This window comes from Maylandia zebra, linkage group LG16, assembly GCF_041146795.1.
Source record: "Maylandia zebra isolate NMK-2024a linkage group LG16, Mzebra_GT3a, whole genome shotgun sequence".
NCBI lineage: Eukaryota > Metazoa > Chordata > Actinopteri > Cichliformes > Cichlidae > Maylandia > Maylandia zebra.
Window position 1 is genome coordinate 31,995,961 of NC_135182.1, and position 24,878 is coordinate 32,020,838.

The following is a 24,878-nucleotide window of genomic DNA, read 5'->3' on the forward strand; positions in this document are numbered from 1 at the left end:
AGGTCTTTGAAATGTCAAATTTGTTAAGGGTGTGGAAAAGGCCTGTGTACTAAACAACATCATTATACAAGGGTAAGCTGTTTTTACATTGTTTTGCAGTGACTATTTGGGGACTGAATTATGTTTTGGAGGTGGTTAAGTAAACCAGTAAATAATCTTACCCCCGAAATCCATCATTTTTGTTGATTTGTTTATTCCTCATACTCCAGCGGTGTTTATGTATGAAATCTCAAAATCATAGAAATGTATTGTTTTTATTAATGTTTTACAAATATGTTGTGACATTATTATGCTAGATGAAAATTAGCAAAGGCAATGTTGTAATTTCCAGATTTGCCCTCTCACTGCTGCTGGACACAGTGGTACAGAGGTGTGTTATTTGGGCTGTGACATAATGATGTTTGACAGGTTAAAGGTTTAGTTCGTTTAGTAACAGCATTTTCTTAAAGGATTTTTATACCACCTCATCTGTACTGTACCTGAGGCTGTGGATAATTTGGAATTCAGTTATAGTTTATGTAATTTTGTGTCAGATGTTACATTTAAGAGCAGCAGAAAGCTATTTAGAGCACATATTAGGCAATATTTGCAATACTTTAAATCAGAATCAGGATACTTTATTGATCCCTGGGGGAAATTATTTTTTGTTACAGTGCTCCATTATAAACCAACATTAAGACAAGACAGACAATACGCTAACTAAGAATAGCACTATATATATATATATATATATATATATATATATATATATATATATATATATATATATATATATATATATATATATATATATATATATATATATATATATATATATATATATATATATATATATAAAAAAACACCCAGCACGCTCCTGCGGGCGGTTTATCCTTCAAGCTCGGGTCCTCTACCAGAGGCCTGGGAGCTTGAGGGTCCTGCGCAGTATCTTAGCTGTTCCCAGGACTGCGCTCTTCTGGACAGAGATCTCCGATGTTGTTCCCGGGATCTGCTGGAGCCACTCGCCTAGCTTGGGAGTCACCGCACCTAGTGCTCCGATTACCACGGGGACCACCTTTACCTTCACCCTCCACATCCTCTCGAGCTCTTCTCTGAGCCCTTGGTATTTCTCCAGCTTCTCGTGTTCCTTCTTCCTGATATTGCTGTCATTCGGAACCGCTACATCGATCACTACGGCCGTCTTCTTCTGTTTGTCTACCACCACTATGTCCGGTTGGTTAGCCACCACCATTTTGTCCGTCTGTATCTGGAAGTCCCACAGGATCTTAGCTCGGTCATTCTCCACCACCCTTGGGGGCATCTCCCATTTTGACCTCGGGACTTCCAGGTTATACTCGGCACAGATGTTCCTGTACACTATGCCGGCCACTTGGTTATGGCGTTCCATGTATGCCTTGCCTGCTAGCATCTTGCACCCTGCTGTTATGTGCTGGATTGTCTCTGGGGCATCTTTACACAGCCTGCACCTGGGGTCTTGCCTGGTGTGATAGACCCCAGCCTCTATGGATCTTGTACTCAGAGCTTGTTCTTGTGCTGCCATGATTAGTGTAGTGATTAGTATGTATGTATGTGTGTGTGTATGTATGTGTATATATATATATATGTATATGTATGTGTATATATATATATATATATATATATATATATATATATATATATATATATATATATATATATATATATATATATATATTTAAATGGCTGTAAAAGAAACATGTGTAGTTGTAGCAGTAAACAGTGTGTTAAGTGGATGCGTTGTACAGGGAGATGGCCACAGGCAGGAATGATTTCCTGTGTCGTTCAGTGGTGCTTTTCGGTAATCTCAGTCTCTCACTGAACGAGCTCCTGTGACTGACCAACATGTCATGGAGTGGGTGGGAGGTGTTATCCAACATTGTCTTTATCTTGGACAGCATCCGCCTCTCCGACACCACCTTGAGGGAGTCCAGCTCCATCCCCACAACATTGTTGGCCTTACGGATTAGTTTATTAAGAGTGTTGGCATCTGCGACCCTCAGCCTGCTCCCCCAGCATGCAACAGCATAGAGGATCGCACTGGCCACAACAGACTCATAGAAAATCCTCAGCATTTTCTGGCAGATGTTGAAGGACCTCAGTCGCCTCAAAAAATAGAGACGACTCTGGCCCTTCCTGTAAAGTGCTGTGGTGTTTTTAGCCCAGTCCAGTTTATTGTCAATGTGTACTCCAAGGTATTTATAGTCCCTCCACAATGTCAACACTGACCCCCTGGATTGAAACAGGGGTCGAGTGTTTCCTGGTCTTCCTGAAGTCCACGATCAGTTCCTTGGTTTTTGCCACGTTGAGCTGCAGATGATTCTGCTCACACCACGTGACAAAGGAGTCGACCACAGCCCGGTACTCTGTCTCATCATCCCTGCTGATGCATCCAACCACCGCAGAGTCATCAGAAAACTTCTGAAGATGACAGGTCTCTGTGCAGTGGCTGAAGTCTGTGGTGTAGAGGGTGAAGAGGAAGGGGGAGAGGACAGTCCCCTGTGGTGCCCCTGTGTTGCTGATCACCTTGTCAGACACACACTGTGGGAGACGTACATATTGTGGTCTTCCTGTCAGGTAATCAACAATCCAGGACACCAGAGAAGCATCCACCTGCATCGCTGCTAACTAATCACCCAGGAGGGTCGGCCTGATGGTATTGAAAGCACTAGAAAAGTCAAAAAACATGACCCTCACGGTGCTTGCCGGCTGGTCCAGATGGGTGTAGACACGATTGAGCAGGTAGATGATGGCGTCCTCAGTTCCGAGACGAGGCTGATAAGCGAACTGAAGGGGATCCAGGTGTGGTCTTACTATGGGTCGCAGCTGGTCCAGGATGAGCCTTTCCAGGGTCTTCATGATGTGGGAGGTCAGTGCCACGGGCCTGTAATCCTGGGGGCCACTGGGACGTGGCGTCTTTGGTACAGGGACGAGGCGTGATGTCTTCCACATCACTGGGACCCTCTGCAGACTCAGACTCAGCATAAACAGTTTATGAAAGACTCCACACAGCTGGGGGGCACAGGTCTTGAGGACGAGGGGACTCACTCCGTCTGGTCCAGCAGACTTGCCTGAGTGAAGTCTCCTCATTTGCATCTCAACCTGGTATTGAGTGAAGGTGATGGGTGGGGGAGGGGTGTCAGGAATCTCACAGGAGGCAACAGCGCCATGTGAAGAGAGAGGCTGGCACAGTGGTGTGGCTCTGGATTCCAGGCTGACTACAGGTGAGGTTGTGGGAGCATAAATGCAAAAGCACATCCAATTAGGTGGCCCAATAGATGTATGTAATATCAGTTTCATGTACTAGAGTTACATCAGCTGCCCTGATTCTGTACCTCTACAAGTAGTCTTTTGTTTTCCCTAATCTGAAGGGTTTCCAATGAACCAGTAACCACAACGATGAGCATGACTGTGATTAGTTCCCATCTAATTTGGGTTTCGTATGTTTCAATTAGAAGCTTCAATGTGGAGTTAAGGAAAATAAAACATATGCAGTAAGCAAAAATGCCAAACAATTTCTAGTTAGAGCTTCTTATTTAATTTCTTTATACCAGTGAATTAATATATTGAAGCAGCCCTACAGTTGGTGAGGGAAATTCCCCACTGAAATCCATCCATTTAGTCTTATGGGAAACTGTTATGAGCCTTTCCACTGTTCACTGAGTCGGTCGGCCTGAGTCACTGGCAGATGAATTGCTAATGAAAAGAAAATGTTTTCAATAATAATTAGTTGCATTCTTGCTTAACTAACAGGCATGTGCAATTTTAGAAAGTAATTCGGGCCTTCCAATTATTGAGTTTTTTGACATTCTTTTTTTCTGCTGAGATAAGACAGACACTCATATAATTTTCTTCTCCTCGCAGCTCAGCCTGCAAGTGCTGACCTTTATCAGTGCTTATAGGCTGGAAGCTGCATTTATTTATTACTTTTCAATCACAAAAATAGCATAATGACAATTTAATCAGAAGCATATCGCAATATATATTAAATGAAAAAGTTGCTGTTGAGATCTGTGTCTGTCATTATCAACTGGAATTCACAGGCTTCAATTATTTTTCCACCCTGAGTTTGTTTATTTTTCTTTATTTACTCTTCCATTACAGATCAGCTGTCTTTTCTTTCCACATGAGGCTTCACTGAGAATGTGTAAGCACAATAAAGACCTTTCAAAATACGGTGACGTGTACTGACAAAAAAAATATGAAGGAAGAAGCAGAAAGAAAGTAAATGAGCAAGCGAAGAGATAAAGAAGCGATGGGCTGATCTGAAAGGTAGTCTAAATATTCAGCTCGTCCCATCAAAAGAGTCATTGTACATTGTTCCAAAATCTCATCTGTCTCCTCGTTCTGCAGATAACATTTAGGCAAAATATGAAAACATACATGTTTTTCTTTTTTTCTCCACACGTAATCCAGCTCAGCCCTCAGAATCTTTCACGGCTATCTTAAATATTAAAGTGTGCTTTGCTGAATGATGGGATGCTCTGTATGATTCATACCCAGTATTTGAGAAAAAAAATAAAAATAAAAAGCTGACCGATAATTCTCAAAACACAAATCATCTCTGCCACCTTCACGGCTTTAATAGAGAATTGTGCATTTGAATTATTCATCGCCGCTTTGCTCTGGTGAGTACGCAAGCCTGGCCCTTTGGCACAACTCTTTGCCCAAGCTTTTAAGTCAAAGTCACCTCATGAAATGTATTTAGATGTTACAATGATAGCTTTTTAATCACAGTCAGCCTTCAGTGGAGAGTGATTATTCAAAGACTTAACAGATAAACCGAACAGACAGTGTGCGGCTTTAAGATATCACTTGGCAACCATATTAGTCCTCAGATGCTTGACCACAGTGACTTTAGACAGGTAGCAGCATTTATTTACGCACAGGTCAGAAGTCCCAGCAGAATTCTCATTTGGCTTCGAACAAGAGTGATTGATTTTGTGTTTTCTTGGCTTGTTAGCCAGTAAATCACACTCTCTGGGCGGCTAATTGTCGCAGTCTTGATGGAAACCAGTGATGGTTCAGTCTGTCCATTTAACTGTTGATGAGCTATTTCAAAGAGTGCTGAAGTTTTTAAGCTCAGACTGTGTGTTTTACTTTATCTGTGCAATTATGTTTCCACGCAGCTAAAATATCACTTGAAGTAAACATTTATAAGCATACAGCTGAATACTAATGGATCAGTAGTGTGCTGATGACATGGCGTGCTTCCACCGATATAACTGCTGATAACTTTATGGATTGGTCATCAGGGTGCTTGGTTAAGGTCAGGGAAAGACCAGAGGAGAAACAAACAATGCTCACGTTACTTGAGAAACAAAGTGTTATTTACTTTTGTTTAAAACCACAGTCCGTTCGTAACCTTAGCCAAAGTTGATTCTGTTCATCTGGACGTAGCGTGGGAAAAACGTTTCTCGTCTAAGAGACTTCTTCAGTCTCCAAAGTGTTTTCGTTGCCTAACCTGAACCATAGATTGGTATTGTGAGCTGAGTGACCACCATCCACTCAGACCACCTTGATGCAGTTCATCATTGCAACTTCATTATTAAAACAAACAAACATGTCTCTGCATACATGGATAAAATCTTGCCTGGTTATCTACTAGACTCACAGGAAGCAGGCAGGCTGATGGTTCCCAGATTGCACCAAACGTACTGGAAAAACAGTTTGATGTAAATTCTTAGAGATTGGATCGACTTGTTTTTGTAATTGAGGTTTACTAACTGAAACGAAAGTGCCACGATCAAATTTGTTTACAATCTTTTGCTGAAACATGTCATTTTTTTTGTCCATTCTTTAGACAGTGCAGTTACATTTCTGCTTTTGGATAAGCTTTGCACAGGGTTTTTTTAAAGTTAATAACAATATAATATAGTTTGCTTTTCACATATTCTAACCTATTAAAATCCTTCTCCAGGTTGTCGTGTTGTTATTCAAGTAACACGAACACAAAATCTGATCTGAACATCCTAGTGTGTGACTAAAGTACCATTCAAACAGTGTCTTCACCGGTCCATGTAATGAACACATTTGACTGTTTTGTGCATAATTTACTCAGAAAATTAGTCTGGCATATTAAGTATGTTTTTGGAGACTGTGAGATCTCCACTAGAATGTAAAACAATAATTTGTGGGTTTGATGACAGCAGATGTTTGCACTTATCAATCCACTGATGTGAGGCTTAAGATGTTTACTTAATTTCTTTCACTGCCTTAACAATCTTTGGAATAAATATTCATTGAATAAAATGCACCACAAGTGTCATTTTAGATGTGAGGATAAAGATAATGATTACACTTTGATGATTATGCTTTTGCACCACGACAGGCATTTAGAGGATCCCATTACAATTTGATGTAATTGCAGAAGTATTTTGATAAGTGAATCACACACACACACTGTGTGTCATGGACTGAATGACTGAGGGGGCTTAGAGGCACATGTTCTACTCTGTGAAGAGCCACGCTGATCAGTATATTGACAGCTTGTCGAGTTGCACCTGTATTAGTTGACAATGCCTGTCTAATGCAAGCAGTGCATTTCATAGTATAGCCATGATTGGATTTCAGACTGAAATCAAGCTTTAGTCTGTTGCTTGTAATGATTTGAAGTTTTGTGACGGCTCATTCAGTTAATCAGCAGGGTTCCCACATCCTCCCATCTCTGCAGTGGTCCATACTGCAGATGTTGGGAATTTCAGATTAAAGACATGGTGACTGCTGAGTGCATGCATAATCATCCTTAGCTGGATTACCGAGTAATAAGCTTTCAGTTAAAGGCATAAAGCATAAAACAAATCTGAGATACTGTGAGTAAAAAAAGACACACCGGAGCAGATTCAGAATTTAGATGAGCATCTAACTGTAGCTCAGAGGTGTAAGACCCTGGGCTCAGTACTCCGACACTCGAGGGTGATATTATACGCAACAAAAAGTGGAGAAGGGTAGAGCTGAAGTAAGAAGTAGAAAAGATATGATAGAAAAGAAAGCAGAGCCTTGGCAGGAGGAGGGAATGTGGGTCACCAGGGACAAGGGAACATAAGGAAGTTCTTGCTGGAAATGTTGACTCTTTGCCGTCTGTTGGATTGTATCTGAAACTTGACTGGAGAAGAAATGTCACTGTACCACTGGGGAGGCAAAAAGTGGGACAGACTGCCCGGTGATTGCAAAGTGCTTCATGGCATGCAGTCAATTTACTGCACCTTGTACCACGTACTGTTTTGAATAGGTTTATCTTCCCTCCCTGTGTCTTTGGTGTTGTGCCTGCTCCTTTTTTCTGTTTGGCAATTCTCATAAAGACATGTTTAATTGGATAGCACTGAACCTTTCTGCTCAAGGCATTGCTTCGTACGCATATAAGGAAAAAGCCATCACTGGCTTTATCGGATGGTATTGCATACTTTTGAAAATAATTTGCCACTCAGTTAAACTACATTCATAGCAAATGAAAACCCAACTGAAGCAGCAAAGTTAATTGTGTTTCTTTTTAGTTTCAGTTGGCTTTTTTTTTTTTTTTTTTTTTTTTTTTTTTTAAGGAAATCAATTTCAGAGTCATTGAAGCTTTATGTTCTGAATAAAAATGAAAGAAAGTGAAGTACCATTGATCCTACCAAACAAAGTGATGGTGGCTCTATATGTTGTGGAATACTGAACACAGTTTGGCTCTTCTTTGGGACTTTCTTTAATGAAGAATGAACGAATGAAGTTTCATTGTCATGCATTTTATATTTCAGATAGGAGTCAAATATGGAACAAAACTATGGACTTTCATGACTCAGAAAATGAACTGAAATGTCCAAAACCATTTTTAAGAGCTTGAAAAAAAAAGGTGTCTCACGTATTTAAACCCTAGTGGGGTTTGTCCGTCGAGAGGCGGTTGCTGACCTACTATTAATCATGTGTGCTGTCACATGATCCAAGGTGTGAAAAAAGGTGTATGTCGTTACACCAGAGGGTTTGGGTGAAACCTCTGTGACACCTTGCCTCACCCTATCATACGACATATTAAAGTCATATGCTATTATTATTACTATTTAGCAGCAAATTAATAATTACACGTTTCAAGAGAATTTATTGTAACTCTTCCCTCTTTTACTTTCTTAGATAAGAAGAACCCATGTCATTTACCCCAGGCTCCCGGTCCCTGTCGAGGGCTCGTGTCACGCTTCTTCTTTGACAGCTCGAGTCAGGAGTGCAAGCAGTTCTATTATGGAGGATGTTTTGGCAATGCCAACAATTTCAGGACCATGGCTGAGTGTCAGGCAAAGTGTCTAAATCCAGGTAGGGATGCACTTGCATTCACTAATGCAGTTCACTGACTGTTGTTTTGAAGCGTTCTCTGATTTCTTCCATAGTCATATCTGCTTTTGATGAAGTCCTACATGAGGACCCAAAGATCACAGCCTTTCATTACAGCTTAATGGTCTTTATCCTCTGTATACAGAGAGTTCTCTAATCTTTTCATAATGTTAGAATCTGTAAAATTGCATGTAAAGAAACATTATTTTTTCTCCCTCACAGAGTGGAGAATCCTTTATTTTCTTTGCTTACTTTATCAATCATTTTCTTTTGAAAGGTTCCGCTGGCATCAAATTGTATATCAGCATGTTATTTTAAGCATGTTATATGTTGTCTTTGTACTGATTTTGATTAAACACATGGTTTGAATAACTTGTAAATCATTTGGATTTTGTGTATATTTTACACACAATAGCTTTCTTTTATTGGAAACATGGCCAGTTGCTGTGCATCAACAGAAAACCCATTTCAGTGAGGTGACATAATCAAAATAATTCTACCTCTGAAAATTAACTTTGTGATGACTTTTAGCTGACCGTGAAATCACATTCCACCTTGATTTAGCATTTAAATGGTTTTAAAGTGACCAAAGCATACTCAATTATACCAGACTTTAGGCATAAGTCGTTTAAATATTGAAATTTTGAGGAAAATAACGAGCAAGTCGCTCGGCTGTGACCAGTTCTGCCAAAAGACCATGTTGTAGAGAGAATCGATTTTAATTCCACACAGACGAATGTTTAGTTTCATTTATAGACAAAATGTTTGCAAAACAACACCTTTTCCCAGCTGATGCTAATGTAATTAAACGTGCTTTAATTATGATTGATCAGGGGGATATACACTGAACAAAAATATAAACGCAACACTTTTGTTTTTGCTCCCATTCCCCATGGGATGGACGTAGAGACGTAAAATTCATTCCAGATACACAATATAACCATCCCTCCCAAACAGTGGTCACAAATCAGTCCAAATGTGTGGTAGTGGGCACATCTTCTATATTGAGATAATCCATCCCACCTCACAGGTGTGCCACATCAGGATGCTGATCTGACATCATGAGTAGTGCACAGGTGTACCTCAGACTGCCCACAACAAAAGGCCACCCTGGAATGTGCAGTTTTTTGCACTATTGGGGGTCTGGGGACCCAGAACCGGTCAGTATCTGGTGTGACCACCATTTGCCTCATGCAGTGCAACACATCGTCGCATGGAGTCTATCAGATTGTCAATTGTGGCCTGTGGAATGTTGGTCCACTCCACTTCAATGGCTGTGCGAGGTTGTTGGATATTCGTGGGAACTGGTACACGCTGTCGTATACGCCGGTCAAGCACATCCCGAACATGCTCAATGGGTGACATGTCCGGTGAGTATGCTGGCCATGCAAGAACTGGGACATTCTCAGCTGCCATCTGCCCTGAACAATGTGAACCATGATTCATCCGTGAAGCGCACACCTCTCCAACGTGCCAGACGCCATCGAATGTGAGCATTTGCCCACACAAGTCTGTTACGGCGACGAGCTGGAGTCAGGTCAAGACCCCGATGAGGACGACGGGCATGCAGTTGAGCGTCCCTGAGACGGTTTCTGACAGTTTGTGCAGAAATTGTTTGGTTGTGCAAACCAATTGTTCCAGCAGCTGTCTGGGTGGCTGGTCTCAGACGATCTTGGAGGTGAACCTGCTGGATGTGGAGGTCCTGGGCTGGTGTGGTTACACGAGGTCTGCGGTTGTGAGGCCGGTTGGATGTGCTGCCATATTTTCTGAAACGCCTGTGGAGACGGCTTATGGTTGAGAAATGAACATTCAATGCACGGGCGACAGATCTGGTTGACATTCCTGCTGTCAGCATGCCAATTGCACGCTCCCTCATTGCTTGTGGCATCTGTGGCATTTTGCTGTGAGACAAAACTGCACATTCCAGGGTGGCCTTTTGTTGTGGGCAGTCTGAGGTACACCTGTGCACTACTCATGATGTCAGATCAGCATCCTGATGTGACACACCTGTGAGGTGGGATGGATTATCTCAATATAGCAGATGTGCCCACTACCACACATTTGGACTGATTTGTGACCACTGTTTGGGAGGGATGGTTATATTGTGTATCTGGAATGAATTTTACGTCTCTACGTCCATCCCATGGGGAATGGGAGCAAAAACAAAAGTGTTGCGTTTATATTTTTGTTCAGTGTAATTAAATTTGTTCCAACTATAGTAGGTCTTGATGCTCAAACATCCAGGTAAAAAAAATCCCCAAAGGTTGATTCTGTTCATCTGGATGTAGCGTTTTCAGGAGGAGAAACATCATGTCCAGATGAACAGAATCAACTTTTCGAGATAAATACAGCAGGACTGATGTTCTGTGGATGGCAGTCGAGACACATGTTCTCAGATGTTGCTTTTCTCTTTTGTCCGTGTCAATATGGTGAACCCTACCACAGCACCAGAATCTCCTTCTCCAAGAAAAGACGATGTTCAGCCAATCATCGAGACTGGTAACGATGACTGTACACTGCACTCTGCCTATCTTCTTCTTCTTTCACCTGTTCCCTTTTAGTGTCATCACATCAGGTCATCTTCCTCCATCTCACCCTATCCCTAGCATCCTCCTCTGCCACACCAGCCTTCTGCATGTCCTCCTTTACCACATCCTTGAATCCTCTTTGTGGTCTTCCTCTTCTCCTCCTGCCTGGCAACTTCAGTATATCCACTATCTCCCACCTGCGCATATATTCAAACCATCTCAACATTGCCTTTCTCTGTAATATTCTGTGTCTTAAGTAACTGATAAATATAATTATTACTGATGGCATCATTCCCCTTGCAACTGGGATTAAAAAAAAAAGAAAAAGAAAACAGTAAAAACCAGAATGAGATGGGCGATTGATGGAGGCATTCAGCCTATGTTGGCATGACTGGAAGCAGAAGGAAACAACATGTCCAAAAATCAGTAAATACTGCACAGATGGACAAATTGCTATTTAGTAATAAGTAGTTACATATGCATGTCATTAGTTAATTAAAGCTTTAGAGTACCAATTTTTTAATTTCATAAAGACTAATTCCAGTCTTTATGTAATCACTTTCCTGTCGCAATTCTCTGTTTTATGCACAGGTGCAAAATTTGCATTAATGATCACAACTGAGTCTGACAAAGGAAGCAAATTTATTCACTGACTGATTGATGGCTTCCCATATTGTTGCATTTCAGGGGAACAAATTGCAGGGGAACAAATTGCAAATGCACCGTTGGTGCAAGGGAATGACACAAATCCAGAGACAAACGGTAAGAAAATTCCACATTTTCAAGGAGAACTCAATGAGAAATCTTGGATGTAGCATTTAGAATTAAGGCTAATTTGATTTTATTCATGCAAATTGGTTGTTAGGTTACTACTCTTCATAACTCCATAAACACAGAGGCTACATTTCTGAGAACAGCCAGGATTTCACTCAATGTTAGTCTCATAAAGCCAAGTAACACGAGTCAAGAATGTGATATCAATAAAATCAGCCGGCTGTGTAGCTGATTGATGAAGTAAACTTGATCAGTGAGAAAACTGTGAAAAGCTCTGCGACTAAGATACAGTCAGACAATGAAGCACAAAGCTAGAAGCAGTACACGTAGTTTTCATTTATTACACAGAGTATTAGACATGTGGGATAGATTAATGGTCACAAGGCATGATTAAATCACTCATCTTGTCCTCAGTCATTGTTAAATTCTGAAATATGCTCAGACCTGAAAGTAAGCAATTCCAAGCCATTTATTAACTAGAGCAGTTTGTGCTGCCAAAAACTTTTTTGTTATAAAAAGAAGAAAAGAAATTGTCAAGGTGCAGTGATGCATAGATGGTAGACAGCTTGCAGAATTGCTTTTGTTGTGAAAAGCAAAGGGCAGAAACGGAGTGCATCAGTGTCCTCTTCCCACAACTCGTTTGTTACTTTCCCACTCACTAATTTTCGGTGTATTCGCAGTGTGGGAGCATAAATCACAGCTGTCCTGTTGCAAGGCTGTTTTGTACAGCTTGCAGGAAAGAACTGGGAGACCCTGGCTCGTCTCCCATCGCCCTCAACTCATTCAAAGAGTTATAATTCTAAGAATTCAATTTCACTGTTGTCAAAAATATTGAGTAGAAGAGATTCAGGATAAGTTAGCCTCTGTAGTTCCACCATGGAATCAATCTTTTTCTTTTTGAGGGTAATTCTTTGATTAAAAAAAACAAAACAAAAAACCCAAAGAACTCGTTGATGTAATAAAGTGTCTCTGAGAAGTAAAGTTGGTATGAATGTTGATTTCAATTCATTAATCAGGTCTTTAAAAGACAGATTTAGAAAATAGGTTTTGGTGATATTTGATGTCACAGTTCACTACTATGATGAACCGAGTTTGACTCTCAAAGTTACAAAAGCCAGAAATGAGCATGAGAGAACGTGGTGTGCATGCTGACGTCTGTCTGCCAAGCAGATGTTGCCATGTTGAAATCAAAGAAATCAAATCAAAGACTGACATCTTGTGGCTGCTCAGTGAAGCACACACTTTGGCTCTGTGGATCTCAGACTTTTTCAGGCATGAAACAGTTCTGGGCAGCTCCTCCGCCCAGAAAGTCATTAAAATCATCTCATCAATAACAATAATAAAAAAGGGAATATAAACTTGAAATTTAGCTAAATAAAATAAAACACAATAGCATCATGAAAACCCTTTATATATTTGCCAGGTTGCCTGCACCCAGTTATGTGCTGTGACTAGTTATAGTTTCTCTGTTTTTGTAACACGGGACATGACAAGTAACAGAAGACCACAGTTTTTCCAGCAAAGCATGTTTATAAAAAGCAGCTGTAGAACTCACTGAATTATCTAATTAATTATTTTTATCAAAGAGAATTTGCAATGCAAACAGTGGCATGACTGGCATGAAACAACACTTTGGGCACCTCACAGCTGTGTATGAGAACTCAAAAGTCGGTCTGATGGGAGCTTAAATGAGCTTTAATCTGCCAGCTCCAGAATACAAAGTCTGTGTGATGTGTGTTTGTGCCCATCTGGACATATTGTTGCAGATAACGGATTCATAGGCAGTGCGGGGGTGTCATTTGTGCTGTGTTTTGCACACTCCCAGGAGCATCTTTTGTGTCCTACATGTGAGAAAGGACAATATGAACAATGCCCTGACCTGGTTCTACCAACATGATCTATTTATGTGTGAGAACTTGTCATACTATATTATGTTTGGAAGTTTAACACAGTGGTGGAATAATTCTTATATATTAACTGTTTGCCTAAAAGACTGAGGCTTTGTGGTGATTTAGGGGTTTGAATTCCTAGCCAGTATATCTGAGTTTGGGTTTCAGACCCAGTGTCAGAAGTTCTTATTGTTAGGCTGATTTCTTTATCAAATGAGTCATTTTTGAGTATTAGCTCTGATTATTATTATTTATTGTATAGAATTATTGCTTTTTCGTGTGTTTAATTCTCTCGGTGTAAGCAATTCCAGGCCATTCTTATCCTCTATCTTGTCTTTCTGTTTATTCCTTTGTCCTGTAGTGTTCTCCTATATCCATCTTCATGCATAATGTGAGTCTCATCTCTGTGTTTAGGATAGGTCTTTGAGGTTTAAAGGTTATTATTGTACGCTGAGATCATTTTAATTTTTGTCTTACCTGACCCTGGATTCTCACCTGTGTTAACTGTGTCACCTATGCCTTGTTCCCCACCTGTGTGTGTATAAATAGTCCTGCCCCTGTGTATATATTGTCCTATCGTCTTTTGTCATTGTTTCCTGCAAGCCCTCCTGTGCTCTCTTGTGCTTCTGCGGTTTAATTTCAGATTTTGGGCTTTGTTCATTTGCGATGTAGTTTCACCCTGAACAAAATCACTTTTTGTTGTTGATCCTGGATTTCTCTGCAGTGTGACATTATTTTTGGTGACCTTAGCTGAGCCTAGCAAGTTAAATACTGAGATAAATGCTGAACTGTTAAGGTCACTGTTTGTCAGTGAAAATAAGTGTGCATCAGTAGTGAAAAAGAGTCATTGCTCATGGGTCTCCAGTCAGAATATGGAATATGGCCCTACTCTCACCCAGCAGAAAACTACAGAAAAAAACAAAGAGGATGGCTTACACAGCAACTTCCACTCTCAGAATCTGTTACTCCAAGACTCAGCCTGAATATGCCGGTCAAAATCAGTTTCAGGTGGATGAAGCCTAATGCAACAGTACACAAACGGGAATCATTCATCTTCCTCACCTTCAGGCTTGTGGTATCTTCAGCTTATGTCTTAGCTCTCTAATAAAACTAACATAGATCTAATTTAATCAAAGAATTATGTAACATTTTAAGGATGAAATGAAATAAAGTTGGCTGTTTGCTGTTTCTTGTGATTAACAGACTTCACTCTTTCAGAGCTGTGCTTCAGACCTGTGGACAAGGGGACATGTAGTGGTTCAGAGAGCAGATATGCATACATTCCAGAAAAAAAGCGATGCCAGTCATTTTCCTACAGCGGCTGTGGAGGGAATGAAAACAACTTCATAACCCGGAGACACTGCTTCCACAAATGCATCAGAAAGGGTAGGATTATTTTAAGAGATTCACTTTAATCCAATTCTGTTCAGTTTAGTTGATTTATATACTGCCAAATCACAACAGCAGTCACCTGAAGGTACTTATGTTGGTAAAAAACCTACAATAATACAAAGAAAACCCCCAACAATCAAACATCCTCCTATGAGCAAGTACTTGGTGACAGTGGGAAGGAAAACCTCCCCTTTAACAGGAAGAAACCTCAAGCAGAACCAGGTTAAGACCCAGGATGACCCAAGGAAGACAGGACAATCTGGAACTGATCAGTTCCAAAGTTTGGCGTACCATGGCATGCTCATTCAGTTAATTTCTTTTTCATTTGTTGTCTTTAATTATTCCATTTTAAAAATCTAATATGAAGACATTTTGTGGTTTATGTTGCAGGTCATGGGAAGAGGATGATGATCCGAGTAAGGAGGAAAAACTTACACAACATTCTTAATTACTCAAGAAGAACACTCGACTCTGCGTGAGATTCTACTCTGCTGTCAGCTGTATTTATGCCAATATATGTTTTGTTTGGGCTTTTTTTTTTTTAGCTTTATGCATGTTTTTTTTTCTGCTCTGCAGCCAAGTCTGCCACAACCCCTTGACATCATTGCTCTGCCTCTGTGTTTATAGCAATATGATTTTCTTGACTTGTTGAAACATGTTTATTCATCTCAGGAATAATTTGAGCTTTATGTCATTTAAAAACTCTGTTAATTTTATTTTTGGTCAGACACATAAAAGTAATGCTGTGCTGCACTGTGCAGTTTGGAGTCATTGTTTAGAATCTGCATCTAAATGATGTTCATTAACTGAGATCGTTAGAAGAAAAGACTGCGGGATCCCCCTGTGGTCTAGATACTGGTGGCGGTAGAGGAGAATAAGCAGATGATGATGACGCTGATAGAGAATTTGGATCAAGCTCAAGGACAACCCACACTGGTGGACATGGGGAGGAGCAGGAGTAGATTACAATATGTTGTAATGGAACTAGAGGAGAAGCTGGAGATGGAGAAGCAAGGATATCAACAAGAGGAATGTCACAGATTGGCTCTTTCTTACTGAAATGAAACACATTTTGAAATAAGGGGGGGGGGTCACTTTTTGAAGGAAAAAGTGTGACAAATGAAGCTAAAAGTGACACCAAAGAGGGATGACGTCCTTTCGTCCTAGATGAAGGTGAAGAATAATGATTGGACCCTGAAAAGAAACAAATGAGGGCAGACATTTCAGAGGATTTATTTTTTGAAAAGAAAAAAGCTTCATAAAAACAAACAGAGTTAGCCACTGAGAAATATCATAAAGAGCCTTGTCCTGTTTGCTTGTCTGTGTGCGTCCCTTTGCCGCTCAGACTGCTGCTGCCATGACCTTTAATAAAGAGCTGCCATACATGAATGAAACATATACTGAACAGCTATAGCGTATACATGATGATCATGTCTTTATGTCTTTTCAATAATAACTTGCTCAGAAAAGGGCAAGCATAGTATCAAAGAATAATATTTCTGCCTTTCATTACAAAACATTAAAATTTATGACCTTAGCAACAGCCTGAGTGACATACAGAGACAGATGAGCTTTGATATCGCAGCAGGATAGTCGTGTTTTCGATTTACATCAGAATTTATGGAAAAAAATATAACATCGTACAAGCAGACTTTGAAATAATTGCTACACCGTGCTGCTGAGGACGGTGCTCTCTGTTGGTGTCGTTGTACGTCAGGCAGCATCTCATATTCTTCTGTAGCACACTTGGCTTGGGATAACAGATCTTGTGTAAAAATGATTTTTTAATTACATAAATTAGATTTTTAATGAATTAAACTTGTTATTCGCATTGTTTCTATCGCTTATTGACAAAAAACATTTGTTTGGCTGATGTTTATGCTCTGGGCACTAATGCTTTGCACTGCAGTTATTATATGTATACATATTTTATGTCTTTCTATTTTTACGATCAGATATTATCGTTTCGATATAAACTTCTCACTATAGCCTTAATGGGAATACATCTAATGCATATTTACTGTGTATGTACAGCAGCTGATGCTATTCTACTGTGGTATTGGCATAGTTTCTCTTCAGTGTGAACGGCAGCATTAAAGTTGTGCACAATTCTTCGTCCAGAATTGAATTTTTTTTAAGCAACTCCACAATCAAGAAACCATCACAGCTGTAAATCATTGTGAACAGGATAATGACTGTATTGTTGTTTGTTGTTGATTTTTTTTATGACTTTAAATCAATGTTTTCAAGCTTTGGAATGTTGTTGGTAAGAAAAGCCAGAAGGGGGCAGTGTTGTGTAAAGAAAGACGTTTGTGAGCAGCAGACGAACAGTGCTGTTTACTGTACATGGCTGTAATGGATGGGACTGAAAGTTTATATAATACATTTCAACAATCCTATTGTGTTTCGTGTTTATTTACTCTCTTTCCATCTCTTTTAGTTTGAGTGACAAGTCCAGAGTTTTACACTGGAAAACAAAGAATAGCAAAATGGCCTTCAGAACTCTAAATAAGACAACAGAAATCGTTTAGAGTTGCAAGAATTGTCAACTGAACTATCAGCTTTATAACAACATAAAGCTGACAATTTACACCCTGCACAACAGTCCGTTATTGTTGTGCAGGGTGGGGGTGAATTTTTTTAAGCATCCTTCTAGGTTACCTCTGTTGTAGGCTAGTGCAGAATCCACAGCCTGCATATTTTCAGTGGAATCTGGGTAATTTTCAAGACTTGAGCTCGGTTTTGTTATTGATTACTTTATTACGCTATTTTTATTCAAGTCTGTAGAAAATGCTTTCATAAAGCTGCACAAGACAATAATTTCAGAATGTCAAATCAATGCATCTCATGTGAAAGACATTCTCTATACTGACAAACCCACTGAGACGTATCACCTGATATAGTTCTAGTTTTATAGGATGGAACTTTCTCCTGTTTTGAGTGAAGAAACACTCTTGAACCCATACACAATCATCGTTTAATAGTTAGCTGGTAAGCTGCTGGAATATATCGCTCTCATCTACAATAGAAATATAAGAGTGGTGCAAGAACTTTGTAAGTCTTTTTCCTCTAAAATGAAAAGTGGATCCAAATCATGCTAGCTAAGTGAGTCCAACAGCATAACAGAGACACAACATCCCATCAGTGCAGGATCAAGGGTTCAGATATTTCCTTCAGTCTGTTACGCCTCTGTTTGTGTGCTTTACCAGCTGGCGGTAACCCTCGTTGTGGCTGAAATCACTCAATATCAACTGAATTCTGAGTGTGTAAATCCACTTTGACACCGTGTTCAAATCATAATCTCACAGAGCAATTCCTTATAGTTTACAGAAAATGCAGCCTCCTACAGAAACACATCTATAAGTAAATGCTAATGAGATTATGTTTTTACCTGTATTTCTAGCTTATAATACAATAAATCCTCATCATATGTCAGATCCCACAGTGGAATAATGTTTGTCTGTATCTTACTTTACTAGAAAGTGTCGATGTATATATGTGGCCTGTCAAGAAAACACATTCCCCTGGCAGTAGACTCATTTTATCGGTGCATATATGTTTATGGCTTTAGAAAGCATCCAGTACTTTCATAGCAGCAGTTTGGTTTGAAACTGCAGCTGGTTTGAAACAGAGAAGGTCAGAGAAGCAAAAGGGATTCAAAAACTACAAAAAGTGCTTTTACCTGTGTGTGATCAGTAATGACCCATCCACCAAATAACGAAGAATCAATTTATAAGAAATGTATGAATGCACAATTATAGATCACGGGTAGAAGTAAAATAAAATATAAGCCGATGTCTTAACCCAGCCATAAAGGAAGAAAATTAACAAAAATGGAGGCTTAGACGTATGCTTTAAATGTCCCCGTGTTTAAAATGATCCATTTCATTGTTTCTGCAGGCTTGGAACGAAAAGATCACTCAGAATGCACAAAACAGTTTCCCCGGTGAAGTGCCCGTGAGCAAAAACACTCTTTGATAACACAAACTGTGGATACACGCCTGCATTAGCGTGTAGGAGTGAAAGTAGCACATCATCCTGCACTGTGCCGAGCTCGCCACAGATCGCAGGTCCTCAGCTGTAGCCTACAGTGTGATGTAACAGGAAGTAGTGGGTTGCCTTCCAACGTCAACCTGACAGCCGTCTGAGCTGCGCTCATTGAGCGCCGGAGGTCCACCGTGTCCAGTTCTCTGCGCTGAAGCCGAGGAGGAAAAGACGCTTTGGGGGACTGCTCTGAGAGTTTATTGCGGTTCCTGCCTCTGCGCTCCGGGTGGATTTTACTCTGTGGTAGGACGTGCTACAGTGAAGTGTGAATTGCGGTCTACGCGCTGTGTCTCTTCCATGTTTTGTAGGCAATTTGAGCCGCAGTCACGTCGAATCCAATTAGCGCAGAGTTGACAGGGCATTCTGTTGCTTTATCCAGGGCATTTCAACTGTATGTGCACTGAGGGAGCCGGGGAACATGCACTTATAGAATGGCTGAGCCCACTCTGAACGATGAGCATCCGCTTGAGCCGCATTGTCCCTCTGTCAGGAGCTGAATGCAAGAAATGTCGAGGTGTAGGAAGAAAATAAAGAAACGGCTTTGTTTGTGCGCTTTGGACACCGTTAGACCAACAAAGCGCGTTGTGCGTGATTATTTTTTATCAAATTTATATATTAGTTCCGTCTAATGAGACATTCGCACTCACCCCTGTCCCGTTTTCAGGTGGTTTTAGGATCTTTTCACACGCGCAGAAACGATAACACTGTTGGTAAATGAATTCAGAGGTTACATTTTAAGATGCATGCATGGTCAATTTAGATTTTACATGTAATCTATACACCTACTAATGACTGATACCTCATAGGAAGGGATGAGACGCAGTCAGGCGTTTGTTTAGATTTTTTACATTAATTAAACGGAATAAGAAAAAGAATCAGCTCCATTCAGCACCGAGGCTTTGATGTAAGCGACGGCCACTGGTTGCTAAATCATCTGCATGGTTACATAAGGGGCAGATTTGGACATGTTGGAAGTTTGTGGGCTGGACAGTGAAAGGGATCATGATGAATGATGGTTGTGATGATGGTGGTGTGTAGGAGGAGGATGTGATGACGATGGCCACAATTGGCGGACTATATTCTGCTGAGGAAAGATGCATTCGAGTCATTACAAGGGAGGTGACAGAGCAGAGGTAACTCCCAATCTGAAGCTGACTGGGTTTTTAACAGATGAGTTTCTAGATATGTTTGAACTCCGTGGGTTTTGCAATGTCGAGGTGGAGTATTCTCAGATGACTTCTTGTGTTTATTAAATGTTGTTTAGCCTAATTTAGCACTTTTGTTATGGTGATTGGGAAATATCAGCAGTTGAATTCATTCAAAAGGTTGAGCCAAAAGATTTTATGTGCCGCTTTTATTTGCTGCTCTGCTTTTAAACGTGCAATTTCAACTCATGCCTTAAGTATTTGAACTCTCCACGACCAATGAAAGAGGATGTTTGGAAAACTAAAAGAATTCAGTTAAATATTAAGTAAGTTGCTTTGGTCACTTCAGATCATTTAAAATGTGATAAGTTTAAGATGCAGAAAAATTCGTTTCAAAGCACATGTTTGGCCCAAAGTTAACTTCTTCTTCTTGGAATAAACACATTTTTAGATCTCATTTCAAGATGAACACTGATTAATATTTCATAAAAGGGCTAACATAAACAACAGAAACAGACATTTCTAATTAAAAATGACTAAAAAGTGCTTTAACTTTGGATTATTTTGTACAAAACCAGCAACTTTGAAGGAGCTTCTTTTACTAGTTGCATGTCAGAAATCACTTTAACGAAAGTATATTAACATTATTTAACAGTTTTCAAGAAAAATCAGAGAAATATTAAGCAGAAATATAGCAGCACTAGTTAATTTCTGCTTTGCTGTCTCTGTGATGATCTCACAGATGTTCAGATTTGTCACGCACACCTCAAAAACAAAAACAGCCCATTACTGCAGTGCTCCACCCTGAATGTCACACCTAGTTAAATGTTAAATGTTCAAGTTTACATTATATGAACATGTTTATTCTTAAGTATGGGAAAGGTAAAATAACGTTGAGAAATGCCAGAAAGTAAGCCTAGTAAAACAGTGGATCTGCTTTCCTGCCCATGCATGTCGGCCGTCAAGACACTTTGGACAGTGAACGTATCGAAGCTGCCAGTTGGCAGGGCTGTCTGATGAGTCTTTGAGGCCATTTCGCTCTGACATCTTCCAGCGGCTCAGGCCTACACCAAATTCATGAGCCGATTGTGCAATGGGAGTGTCGTGCAGCTCATCACATTTAACCCATGCTGAGTGTTTACTGCCCACGTCTAGAAAGCAACTATTAAATGTGGGTGAGACAAAGATCTTGGCAGCAAAGCTCCCCAAACCTTTGCAGTCTTCATGATATAGCAGAGCTTCTCCTACAGCCATGGCATTTAGAAAGCTGTGCTAGTGGCAGCTCATTTGCAGTGTAGCCGATTCATATGGAGAACCGTGAAAAATAAATTTCTTCAGGCCTTAGAAGAAGCTCTCGTGTGGCTTTTTTGTAGTGATAATACGTGTGTTGAAACTGGAGCTTTTTGTGAAGAATTTATCCTGTAAACTCCAGGTGACCTTCTCTGGTGAGTGCAAAGGCCATCCGATTCACAGTCACAAGCGTAATGATGTTTCTCGTAAAGCGTCACCCCTCATAAATCACCAGGACGCAGCTCCTGATCGATTCCTCTGTTTACTTCCTCATCCTGTTGGGGACACTGCAGACCTCTCAGACCTCTATAAAAACCTTCATGACCACAGGTTTCTTGCAGCACCTTTCACTGTCTGTCAGATGTATTTAAATTGATTTCCTATCATGTTTCAAACTGAGTCTCCACCTCTTTTATATATTATATATTTTCTTCCCTGCTCACTCAAGACTGAAGCTATCGTATTACACAAAAGCACAGTGATGTACATATGCAGCACTCCCCTCAGCTTCTGGATTCAGTTTCAGGGATATGAAACCTTTTGAGGTAATTTTTCCACTCATACATTATGATGGGTAAATGTATTTCTCATCTCCAGTTTAAATTGAGGTGCCTGATGGGACGTGTCGCAGCCTAATGTCGTCGGGAGCAGCTTCAGGACGGCTTTGTTGCTGTGTAGTGATTGGCATTTTGAACTGCAGCGCTCTGCGAAGGATAGAAGGAAAAGGCTGCATGGTTTCTAAGGGTCTTCCATGTTTGTGTGAGCTAAACAAACTGAGTGATACAAGCTTCTTGATTTAGTGTGTGGGAGGGGGCTTCTGGCATACACAATAGAGGAAATGGTCCCTGGGAAGAGCTGCATGTTTGTCTTCCAAAGGTGAACCTGGAGTACTAGCAGATGAGTATAGAGCAATTTTGTTTGTTTTTTTCGCCATATAAACTCATAATAAATTCTTGGGGCTTTGATGGAAGATCATTAATAAATAATCTGGTACATTAAGTGCAGAGATTTCTTGTTTGAGAGAGCTTGTTTCCAACCACTTAACACTGCTTCACATTCCTCTTCCACCCTGCGTTTTCTGCAGCTCTGAGCAAATGTCTGCAGCAGCCATTTCTGTTGGATTTCCAATTAGCTAACTTACTCTAGCGTGAAAATATGACTATTATTACTTTCAAGCCCAGGCTGCCGTAAGCTGTGCCAAAAATCTCTCCATTTTATTGTAGTTAATTGGTTTTCAAGGTTAATAAAAGTCTCAAATTGCTTGTTTCCCCATTGAAAAACACAATATGTTATTGTCTGTAGTCTGTGTAATGGTCAATATCATAACGTTGCTTTGGTTAAACATATAGGGAACTATAGCCACTGGGAAAAAGCTCTGTTTGCTGTAAGGGATTATTTGTGCATTGCAATACCATGAGTGGCCACTAGGAAAGATTAGCAGGAAGGATGACTAGAAGCAACTAAGGGTAATATTTAAAATTCATTACATTACAAGATTACGGATGTTAAAATGGTCTGCAAGACAATTCTCTACAAAAGTCTTGAGCCACCTCTCATTTTTAAATATTTTGTTTCCAAAGAGTCAGACTGTTGTATTTTTTTAAGTGATCTGGAGCAGTGGTTGGCTCAAGACCTTTGCAGCCTATGGTCTAAATATACTGACTAGCCAATCTCAAAGCTAGATTTGGAGGTGTAGTACTGACATGACTCTCCTCCTTGTTATGGAGCTAGGATTCAAAATGTATTATAGAGCCTCTTAGCAGCTCACATGCAATTATTAACACCCCAGGACAGGAAAATACCTTATAAAAGCCTTAGCATGTGCACTGACAACCATAAAACTGCCCCAAATATTGCAAATGTGTCTGAGCTTTCTTTTTTGTGGCAATGAAAGGAAGTGCTGTAACATTTTAACTGTATATTTTTGTCATTAACATTAGAACAAAAAGGTAATCTGAGAACTCTTAACATTTTATTTTGTAAAAAGTTACACCCAATACTACTAGTGACACAGTATCCATGTAACCATCAGACATGCATGAGACTGATGCTCTGCGTAGCGTTGAAGCCAGACAGAGCTACAGACCGTATAATGCACTAGATTTCCTGCTAATGCTGCTTTACTGTCCAGCTTACAGACAGGATCTTGTCTTGCTCTGGATCCTTATCTTGCTGACCTCTCTAGTGACTAAGCAGACATCTACTGGGGAGGTTTGCATGCTAGTTACTCCTCAGCCTTACCAAACAAACACTGTCTGCCTTCAACCTCTTGTAGCATGCAATAATTCTTTTACTTGTTAATTTTTTGTGGTTTGAATAGTTTGTCTTATTTTCTCCGATTAACACTTAATTTTCTCAATCTTTTTACAGGTAAAAGTTTTTTTTTTTTTTTTACTGATAACAAGCGGTCCGTTATAAATTTAAAATAACTTTGCACCCTTTGTGACAGCAATAAGGGACAATGTCATGTAAAACTAACTGTAAATGACCGTTATTCAGATATTCTCCACAAAAACAAATATATTTATTGAAGCTCTCATGTGTGGGCTAAGCTGTTAAAATGTTTTCGTTACACAAACACAAGGCACGCAGAGAAACTTGAACCGCTTAGTAGTGACGTGAATAGCACTTTCAGAGGTCAAGTCTAGGGCCCACAGCAAGCATACAGAGGATATTCCTTGGCTTCCTTTGGGCTGTTAATTTTGAGCTCCAGTGTTATTTTTGTCGTGGCACTACCCACAGGGAACCACTCATACAGGTCCCTGAGCAGCCTGTGCTCACTGTTGACTGTTGTTAAATGCTAAAAGAGGTTTTCAGCCAGAGATTAAATAATGCATCACAGAACAACCCTACTGCTTTTCTGCATTCAGTGTGTGTGTGTGTGTGTGTGTGTGTGTGTGTGTGGGGGGGGGGGGGGGGGGGTGTTATGTGCTCCCTCTGGAATTCAAGAATTCATTTTCTTAATGGAGAATAAGAGTGTGATATGAAGCTTTGGAAATGGTTGGATCTATGTAAATGAAATCGAACACAGGGGGGATTAAAGAATGGTGCTTGACTCGCTTGGAGAGAGATCCCAAAGGACATTTTTCTGGGTTTATAATATTTCAACAGTACAAAGAAAAACAGCCAATAAGTGAGTGGAGGCTTCATTGATAAAATCCACAGAAATGAAGAAAGAAAGAAAGAAAGAAACTGGGAGAACACATAAACACTGATTCAAAGGCAGTGTTTGGCCTGAAAATCCTCTGCTGGTTGCCATTTTAATGACCAAGAATCCCCTAAACAAACAGTTATGGAAATAAATTTGGTGAAAAGCAGCAGCTTGTTAGGATGTAGAAATGTCACCCAGAAATGCGGGAACAATTCTGCTGAGGAAGTTTAAGCTATTGTATAAATCTGTCAAGCTGTCAGTGCATTTAAAGCACTTTACAAAGAAAGTCGAGTGACCTGTAAAAATGTGGCTCTATGCAGTGGAGAAAACGGGTGAAATTAACCACACA

The 24,878-nt window shown here is 40.1% G+C and overlaps 2 protein-coding genes across 3 annotated transcripts in view; both read left to right on the plus strand.

Moving 5' to 3' along the window:
- The window catches only part of tfpia (tissue factor pathway inhibitor a), a 49,065-nt gene extending 31,767 nt beyond the window's left edge, over positions 1-17,298 (plus strand). Inside the window, exons 3-7 of one of the 2 annotated variants that reach the window (XM_004559168.3) lie at positions 8,122-8,298; positions 10,762-10,815; positions 11,532-11,606; positions 14,726-14,893; positions 15,290-17,298. In XM_004559168.3, the coding sequence (XP_004559225.1) occupies positions 8,122-8,298; positions 10,762-10,815; positions 11,532-11,606; positions 14,726-14,893; positions 15,290-15,378 (563 nt within the window). In that variant the 3' untranslated portion in view covers positions 15,379-17,298. The remainder of the gene's footprint in view (positions 1-8,121; positions 8,299-10,761; positions 10,816-11,531; positions 11,607-14,725; positions 14,894-15,289) is intronic. The other variant, XM_076875289.1, reaches the window with a different exon arrangement.
- A 1,653-nt stretch (positions 17,299-18,951) lies between these two features.
- The window catches only part of calcrla (calcitonin receptor-like a), a 29,496-nt gene continuing 23,569 nt past the window's right edge, over positions 18,952-24,878 (plus strand). Inside the window, exon 1 of the mRNA XM_004559169.4 lies at positions 18,952-19,186. The gene's annotated coding sequence lies outside the window, so the exon portion shown is untranslated. The remainder of the gene's footprint in view (positions 19,187-24,878) is intronic.